Here is a 9,714-nt window from a genome sequence, read left to right as displayed (position 1 = left end):
CCAGCTGTATAATATTCCTGTTCTACCAACTATGGGCTACGCACGTGCCATGCTGGTTGGTGGGTAGGCAGCGGCTGATAGTGACAAGGCCGGCTGTGTACTGTTCCCTTTCCACCAACTGCAGGCTATGTGCGTGCCACGACAAGGGTTGGTGAGTAGGCAGCGGCTAATAGTGACAAACAGTACTAGAGCATGCTCCTCGTACTGTTGTCGGTGAGCTGTCACCCTGTGATTGGTTCATGGGCTGCTTTGGTCAGATCTTGTCTATTTTGTCCATACCTTGGCAGGTATAGTACAAAAGATCTTCCAGAAGCATACGGACTGGCTCATTTGGGCGGGAGTATTCCCGCCTTGCTCATTCCTTCAGGTGACACTGAATTATTGAGAGTTAGTGCCTTGTGCGTGTAGCCTTGCTATTAGTGCGGGTAGCCTTCCCTGATGGCTTGTATCCGCAGCTGCGGGAACAGGCGGGGTACTTCACCATTGGGAGGCTTTCCCTGCGGGAACAGCTGGCGTACTGCGCGTAAGGTCTTCATCTCTGAGCATGGTGGGTCCTGCGGAACCAGTTGGTCCTTGCGCAGACGTCCCTCTTCAAGGTGAGTCTTGCGGGTCCAACTGGGCTCTGCTGGGACCTACCTCTTCTATAGTTTTCCTCCCGGTTGGAGATCATTGGAGAAAACTAAGAAGAATTACTCAGGAGTGCTTGTTCTCTGTCCAACGACTAGATGTTAGTGAACAATTACGCATGCAAAAGGTATGTTTTGATGTTTGGATGTCTATATTAACATTTAAATTTAAATACCTTAGCATAAAATTATTTAATTATCAAATATCATAAGATGATAAAAGATGATAGAAGAAATATAAACATAACAAACCTAACTTCTTTGAGATTTAAAGCCATTGAAGACCTATTTTTTATTCTATTTAATTTAATTTGATTATGTATTTATATATTTTTCAAGTACTAAATGTTATATTGTTGAAATATTTTATTTTTTATTGCGATTTTACATTTTACTATAACATTAATTTATGATTTTTATTTAATTATTTTGAACTAAAAAAGGATCCAATTACAATAGAGAGGTAGACAAGCGGTAACAAGCTGCGCCGCCACCTCATTTTGAATGACAAAACCGATCATACTGAAAACAAAGTTATCGTTCTTCGGCGTCGTTGAGTTACTGTGCACGACCCGTTGAACTCTTTTTGAAAACGTAGCAGCATCGGGGGCAATAGACCCAAATGCATTAAAAGCAAAATGAATGAAAACATGTTGATTTTCAACACACACCTTCTCGTGTTTAGCAATTTTTCCTGATTCTGCCTTTTACTATTATTTATTTATTATTATTATCAATATTTTTTTATTTATCTATCTATTAGGACTACTAATATTTTTACCTATTTATTTATTGTATTTTTGTATTAATTTGTCTTTTCTCATAAGTATGTTTTCTTTTATGTTGTGCCCTTATGACATATGACTTTATATACTTGTAGGTAGAGCAACTTGTTGACTATGTTAGTCAATGTTCTATGGATGAAAAACCTATAAAAATAGGTGAAGTTATTTTTATCACAATTCTAAACATCTTATCAAACATGTTATTCTCTACGGATTTCTCACAATATGATTCAAAGTCATCACACGAAATCAGAGAGGTCATTTCGGGTTTGATGGAAGGTGGTGGGAAGCCTAATGTAGCAGACTTTTTTCCGATACTCAGATCCCTCGACCCACAAGGGTTAGTATCAGACGCAAATCATTATTATGACAAGTTATTTGCTTTTTTCGATAGCATCATTGATAAAAGATTGCAAAGAAGAGCGAATTCGGCATTGAATGACAATGATACATCAACAAAAAATGATGTTTTGGACTTGTTGCTTGATATCAACTTCAAAGATGGGACCGAATTGAGTGTATTTGACATGAAACATTTGTTCTTGGTAAGTAGATACTTAACAAGCTAGTGTGATAAAATTGTGTTATATTAGTTGTGAAAACCACGAAATTAGTTATTCTTAATTCATCTGTATATTATTTTAATTATAACCTTTTCTACGTTAATGTAGAATTTGTTTCTTGGTGGAACTGATACACTATCAGCCACATTGGAATGGGCGATGACTGAACTCATTCGTAGCCCAAGTAAAATGGAGACAACTCGGTTGGAGCTTAAGAAACACATGCATAATAATGACAAAACTTTAAACGAACTTGATATCAATCAACTACCTTACTTACAAGCTGTTATTAAAGAAACTTTTCGGCTACATCCTCCCGTCCCTCTTCTTATACCTCACCAAGCCATACATGACGTAGAAGTGCAAGGCTTCGTAATCCCTAAAAATGCACAAATCTTCTGTAATAATTGGGCGATTGGGCGAGGCCCAAAAGTTTGGTCCAACCCAAATGAGTTCATGCCGGAGAGATTTTTGGAAGCTAAAATTGACTATAGAGGTCAAGATTTGGAACTTATACCATTTGGTGCGGGGAGGAGGATATGTCCGGGATTGAATCTTGCTCATAGAGAGTTGCACACAGTATTGGCTTCTTTGATTCACAACTTCGATTGGAAGCTCGAAGGAAACATGAGAGCACAAGACTTGGATATGGAAGAAAAGTTTGGTCTCTCACTGCCAAGAAATGTACCACTAACTGTCATTCCAGTTAAACTGTGACCATCTTTGAATCATTGTACTTGTGTCATCTATTTGTTAAATTGGAAAATGTATGTTTTGTAATGTATTTGAATTTAAACTTGTGCATGTTTTTTTTAATTTATTGTTTCAGAAATAAAATGCTTTTAACATTACTGGATTGTGTTTGTTTAAGACATGATCATCTAGTAGCAATTAGTAGATTCCACCAAAGCTGTATTCTTAAAGTAATTATGATGAGTGAACTGCGGTTTTTGTCCATTTGTTTTGTCCAAATCTACGGTTTTAGTCCAATAGTTTCAAATTTGTGATTTTCGTCAGTGAGGTTTCATTTCACTTGCAATTAAACCCGAATTCATTAACCCCCTTTAAGTCTGGTCGTTAAACCCATTAGCGTACCCTTCACGTGAGGGGCATTTTTGCCTTTTTTTTTCCAAAATAAACCCTAGTCGTAATTCGCAAGCCCCCCGCACGTGAGGGGCTGTGGTGTATTTGAGGAAAAAAGGACAAAACTGCCCTTCACGTGAAGGGTACGCTAATCAGTTTAATGACCAGACTTAACGGGGGTTAATGAATTCGGGTTTAATTGTAGGTGAAATGAAACCACAAAGATGAAAATCGCAAATTTGAAACTATTGGACTAAACCCGCAGATTTGGACAAACCATATGGACGAAAACCGCAGTTTACTCGATAATGATTGATTAAGAAAAAAAACATCAATCCCTCACACAACTGCTTATTACCAAATATCACAGTTCAACACGATTAAATCCTACAAACATAATAATTATCACACTCGTGTATAGAGGAACCTAACTATTATTCTTTCAAATAGGATGAAGGATCACTATGACACCATTTTTGGTAGTAAGGATGCATAAAGAAGTTGGCATGTAACATTGCAAGATCACCAAAAGTGCAATCTTTTCTTCATTTGTAGTAAATTTAGTTAATGCTATCATAATAAGTTCAGGGTCCCATTGCAAAAGAAAGAAGCACCATTTGTGAATATTTTGGGTCTAAAATGATTCATCTGTAGAGGTTCTTCATATTGCATTTGTATGCATTTCGTCGAGTGTCGTGCCGAAAAACATTTTTAATTGTGTCATAGTTTTTCGATCTCAGTATGTCCATTAAAAGAGATTTTTGTATCGAGCCAGTTCAAGCGTATACACAAGCTTTTCAACTTGATTTTGTTCCTATGACTTTTCAAATGTAATTTTAATTTCAACTTAATTCTTTTAATTTGTTTACGACGACATCAAATTTTTCACGAAGGAGGTATTTTCCGGACACGATTAGCCGGTTATTATGTATTAGCTTAGCATGGTTCATTATCACAAGAACATAACATATAGCTGTCGTGCAGAGAAGTTACGTATGATCAAGATGAATAATATATTAGGGGTGGGTGAGTTATAACTGCTTAGTAGTTATCACAACATGTTTGAAATTCAAAACAACCAACAGCTCGACCCCAGCCAGGGGCGCAGCCCCTTGGACCTTGCTACCAGGGGCGTTGCCCCCTTGGAACCCCATGGCTTAGGGGTTTCGCCTCTAAATACCAATTGGATTATAAATTATAATAAGATCAAATAAGTGTGCATCACGCACCCAACTTATTTATATTCATATTACAATTAATTAACTTGATTAACAAGTTAATCCTTAATTACACTAAAATCGCTAACATTCTATTTAAGTTAGAGTTGGGCAGATATCCTAAACACTATGACTGAGGAGGGCAACACCTCAACCGATGTGCTAACGCGCAATGGCTTTTCTTTCTCTGATAGGGGCTCGCTTCTTCAATTCAAGTTCAACTTAGTGGGGGCCTTTTGGAGACATATTGAAAACCTTGCCTTTTGAACCAAACACAACGCCTGTCTTCCAAATAAAAAGAAAAATGGGAAGAAAGATGGAATGCAGCATGTACCGAAATGATCAACTCAAATAAATTGGTCACCATAAGCTATTTCTTTTCCTCGTCTTCCACCTTTCTTTTATCAAATCTCATGGACATGGTCTAATCATGAGGGTAGTATTTTATTATGGCGTCGGATCCTAAGTTTGTATGGATTCCTTCTTTATTACCGGGGTCGACCCCAAAGCCATAATGTCTCAAAACGAGGAGGCCATAGAGAAAGTTTATTTTATTCCTTTGTCTCGAAAGCATTTTTGAAAGTAACAATTCCATTCAGTTCGGTTTCAGAAAACTTCATGTCCGACTTTTCATGAATATGGAATCAGATCCACTAGATTTTAGTGTGCTGAAGAATTATCTTCGTACTCCAATTCGTATACCGCCTTACCCGTCATTGAAACACAAGTTGGAGATGTATCAAGATATTTTCCTACTAATGTGATGGACAAATCTATTCAGAAACAAAGCTCTTTTATCGACGAAACTAGCATGTCACAAGAGCAAGGTGAGGTTTGGAACTCTACTGCGAGAGGGACGCCTCGCGAGCCGGGCATTTAGAGATGAGGCTTTTGGGCGAAGCCAAGTCAATTTCAGGCCACCAAACCCAGCAACTGATGAAAAGGCCAACATATTATGGTTTCAAGGGTCATCCATTACGAAAATACCTTTCTCTAAGTGGATATGTGGAAGTGCGCTATGATGATCCAAAGAAAAGTGTGGTTTCTGAACCTATTGAGATGACCCAAGAATTTCGGCTTGAATTCATGTCATACTTGAAGACTGCTTGAAAGCTAATCCTGCGTTCCTTCTTGCTTGACTGACTTTCAAAAAAAGCATTTCCAAAAGACGTGCATACACTCAAAAATGCCTATAGTATTGCTCCAGTAAGAAGTTCGTAAGGTGGAGCTGCAGCTTCTTACCTCTCTCTTCCCCAAAAAAAGCATAGCTGGTACGGGCAGAACCGAGAGAAGAGAGGAGGGTTCCCCACTAGTCAAGAAAGGGTGCGTGGGCATTCCCGGGCGTTTTTTTAAAAAGGCGCTTCGGGATCACTGCTTTCGTACCTATATTCAATTTTATCTTGACCCCCTTATAGTGGGAATGAATGCCTCTCACACAAGATGGACCGTGGACGAGCTGACCCAAGGGATCAATAATTAGGTACTTCTTCCTTGCTCTCAGATTTGACAAGCTTAAAGAAGTGTCATAAAACCATAAGAAATGCTTTTTGTAGAGCTTCTGTAGCTTTGAGAAACTATATATTAACTCACATATACATATGCACTTTTAGAATTACGTTTATTTGATGTTGGTGTGTGACCATGAAAGATGTGAAGAGCTTCTTCATGTGAACTTAAAAATAAATAAAATTTTATTTAAACGACTTTTTTTTTTTTTTGTGTTAGGCAATCACACTCCTCAAATTCGGTGAGCCCCGTTTACCACAAGTCTAAACATTGTATCAAACATGTTGTTCTCTACGGATTTCTCTCAATACGATTCAAAGTCATCACAAGAAATCAAGGAGGTGATATCGGGTTTGATGGAAATTGGCGGGAAACCGAATCTAGTAGACTTTTTCCCGATACTAAGACCCCCGACCCACAAGGGTTAGCATCAAACGCAGTTGCTTATGTGGACAGGTTGTTTGCTATTTCGATAGCATCATTGATCAAAGATTGCAAAGAAGAGCGAATTCATCATTGTATGGCAATGATTTATCAACACAAAAAGATGTTCTGGACTTGCTGCTAGATATCAACTTGACAGAGGGGTTCAAATTGAGTATAAATGACATGAAACATTTGTTCACGGTAAGTATATACTTAACAAGCTAGCGCGGTAACAACTTTTTCGCAAGATAAAATGGTACTTTTGTAGAATGTTGTCAAAATCACTAAATTAGTCATCCTTATGTATTTAATAATTTCCTAAATTAATGTAGGATTTAATTATTGGGGGAACTGATACGATATCAACCACATTGGAATGGGTGATGACTGAGCTTATTCATAACCCAAATAAAATGGAGATAGTCCGCTTAGAGCTTATGAAACACAAGCATAATAATGATGACAAAACTTTGAATGAACATGATATCATTCATCTACCTTACCTACAAGCTGTTATAAAAGAAACTCTTCGACTACATCCTCCCGCTCCTTTTCTTGTATCTCGCCAAGCCATACATGACGTAGAAGTCAAAGGCTTCATAGTCCCTAAAAATGCACAAATCCTCTGTAACGTTTGGGCAATTGGGCGAGACAAAAAATTTTGGTCCAACCCCAATGTGTTCATGCCGGAGAGGTTTTTGGAAGTTAAAATTGACTATAGAGGTCAAGATTTTGAACTCATACCATTTGGTGCGGGGAGGAGGATCTGCCCGGGATTGAATATTGCTCATAGAGAGTTACACACGATATTGGCTTCTTTGGTTTGCAACTTTGATTGGAAGCTCGAAGGAAACATGAGAGCACAAGACTTGGATATGGAAGAGAAGTTTGGGCTCGCATTGCCAAGAAATTTACCACTCGTGGCCATTCCGGTTAAAATATGACTGTCTTTGAATCATTGTACTTGCATCTTCTATTTTTTTATTTGTAAAATAGTTTTTTTTTCTTTAATGTACTTGAGTTAAAACCTTTGCTTGTTTTTTTTTGTTTTTTTTACTAAATGCTATTAACATTACTGGATTGTGTTTGTTTAAGACGTACTCATCCAGTAATTAGGTTGTCCAGAATTAAATTGTTTTGTTAGGAACATTTTATCAAATGTGAATGATTAAGAAAAAAAAAACGAACATCAATCCCTGACACTTTTTAATATATATCAGAGTTCAACACGATTACATTCTATAAATAAAATACATAACGATTCCAACACTGGTGTATATATGAAACCGAACTAATAATCTGTCAAATTGGAATATAGGATGAAGGATCACTATAACACCATTTTTGGAAGTTAGGATGAATACACAAAGTAAGTAAGTAGGGGCTTCATTCAACTAGATTTTGTTCCTACGAGTGTTTAAAGGTGATTTTAATTTCAACTTAATTCTTTTAATTTGTTTATGCGACTTCAAAACTTTAACGAAGAAGGTATTTTCCATATACATTAATTTAGCATTTTATTAAGTATTAGCTTAATTTGCATACAACCATCACCACCACCACGCGGTTCATTATCACAAGGTTTTTGGCTGGTATTTTGTTTGTGTTATTTATATATATATATATAGGATCAGGATTATGAGAGAACCCTTTTAAAATTGAGAACTATGAGAACCATTTTGGATCACAAAAAACCCAAAAATAAAAAAAACACAAAATTAAAAAAGTATAAAAACCAAAATTCTTATTTTATCATCCCGGTTTCATAAAAAAAAAACTCGGTTTAGCTAAATTATATACACATATGTATAATATATACATATATGTATATTTACATGTTTTTTTTGTACACATGTGTATAATTTAAGATAAATGATACTGTACATATGTGTATATTACGTAACTAAAGATTATATAAAATTATACATATGTGTATAATACGACGTTTTTTTTTTGTTTTTTTCGTATTTTTTTAATGAAACCGGAATGAAATATAAGAATTTTGGTTTTTTTACTTTTTTAAAATTTTTATTATTTTTTGTTTTATGATTTTCTTAAATATTTTTTTTAAAGGTGTTTTTAGTGGTCCAAAATAGTTCTCAAAGTTCTCAAATTGCAAAGGGTTCTCTTAGAATCCTTACCCTATATATATATTTTGCCTATCCTATCAGCAAGATAATTTTGTAATTCTTTGTCCTATTATTAAGTACTTGTCTGTAGTTTTGTTATCTCTTTACGAATAAATCAATATTAGTTTTGTAATTATATAATATATTGTTTTCCATTCGGTAACCAGCTTTTGGTTCATTCTGGATTCCATCAAATAAAATGTTTTCAGTTTTTACAATTTACATACACGTTAACACGATTGTTCATATGTCTATCCTTTTGTAAATGCAGTGAAGAATTTGAGTGGAAAAACATAGTTTAAGGTGTTGTTTGGTAATCTTTTAATGGTTCATAGCTTCTTAATGGTTAAGAGGTAACTTGATATCTAAATGGTTAAGAGACTACCTCTTAATGGTTACATTTTAACCATTCAGACTTAAGGCTACCTCTTAACTATTAAAATCTTATGAACCATTAAGAGATACTCTTAATGACCATTAAGAGGCTATCAGCATCTACCTCGGACTTGAGTTCTTCATGTGGGTATGTATATGATGCCTGATATTGCAGTGAGTCATGAGTGAGTGATACGTTGTCAATTTTTGCTCCAGTTTCTTGTTTGATTCATCACATGCCTGTTCACTATTGTGTTATGTCCTTTTTAAATAAAAAATATTGCAAACACTGTTTATTTCAAGTTTTCGATCCGTACTTTCTGCGGTTAATGTTTTTTGGTCCAAGGTCTAAACATTGCATTCACCACCAAAAAGCCAGTTGTGTATATATCAAGTCTCAATCGACAATCAAACACGAAGTAAACGAATTTCTTGTTTATATAAATAAGAAAATCCAACTTAAAAAACCGATTACAATTCTCTTAAACCCTAACTTGGTTTAACTCTTGATGAACCCTAACACCGTTGCATCTCATGTGTTCTCTTTGATTAACCATAACTCGGTTGCATCTCACATTTGTTCTTTAATGTCTAACCATGACTTGGTTTATATAGACTAACCTAACTTACCAATCAAGACATTACCTATTGTAAGGCCCGGTTTTGTTATTTAGTCTTTCTTATTTGTAACTCGTTAGTTTATGTTTATGTTTTGTTTAAGTTTGTATGTATTGGGCCGAGGCCTTGATGTACTTGAAGCCCATTGGGCTATTATCAAGTTAAATGGCGTATTGTGTGTGTAAGGCATACACCAACACAACCCTTGCATTATTATTATCTAAGACTCACAAAACTCTCTCTACCTCACCCTCTCTTCTTAGTTTCGGCTCACATAGTGTCACAAAGATCCGAGATCTCGGTCTAACTAGTTGTTTCCGCCAACTAGTTGTGTGATTGATCCAAGAACGACTAATACTTAGTTTTTTGTGTTGTTTGATCCAAGC

The 9,714-nt window shown here is 35.9% G+C and overlaps 1 protein-coding gene and 1 pseudogene across 1 annotated transcript; both read left to right on the top strand.

The window, feature by feature from the left end:
• Positions 1-677: 677 nt before the first annotated feature.
• On the top strand, positions 678-2,844 carry LOC143625435 (cytochrome P450 76T24-like). The gene is made up of 3 exons (XM_077095762.1): positions 678-754; positions 1,507-1,956; positions 2,083-2,844. Exons 1-3 carry the CDS (start codon positions 746-748, stop codon positions 2,689-2,691), a joined length of 1,068 nt encoding a protein of 355 aa, XP_076951877.1. The 5' UTR covers positions 678-745; the 3' UTR covers positions 2,692-2,844.
• Positions 2,845-6,061: 3,217 nt separating this feature from the next.
• Positions 6,062-7,150, top strand: LOC143625367 (cytochrome P450 76T24 pseudogene; annotated as a pseudogene).
• The last annotated feature ends 2,564 nt before the right edge of the window (positions 7,151-9,714 follow it).

Source organism: Bidens hawaiensis, unplaced genomic scaffold, assembly GCF_021521415.1.
Source record: "Bidens hawaiensis isolate Kalapana, Puna unplaced genomic scaffold, B.hawaiensis_p1.1 tig00004105_1, whole genome shotgun sequence".
In the NCBI taxonomy this organism is placed as follows: Eukaryota; Viridiplantae; Streptophyta; class Magnoliopsida; order Asterales; family Asteraceae; genus Bidens; species Bidens hawaiensis.
The sequence above is the reverse complement of the archived record's forward strand: the minus strand, read 5'-3'. Positions and strand labels throughout refer to the sequence as shown.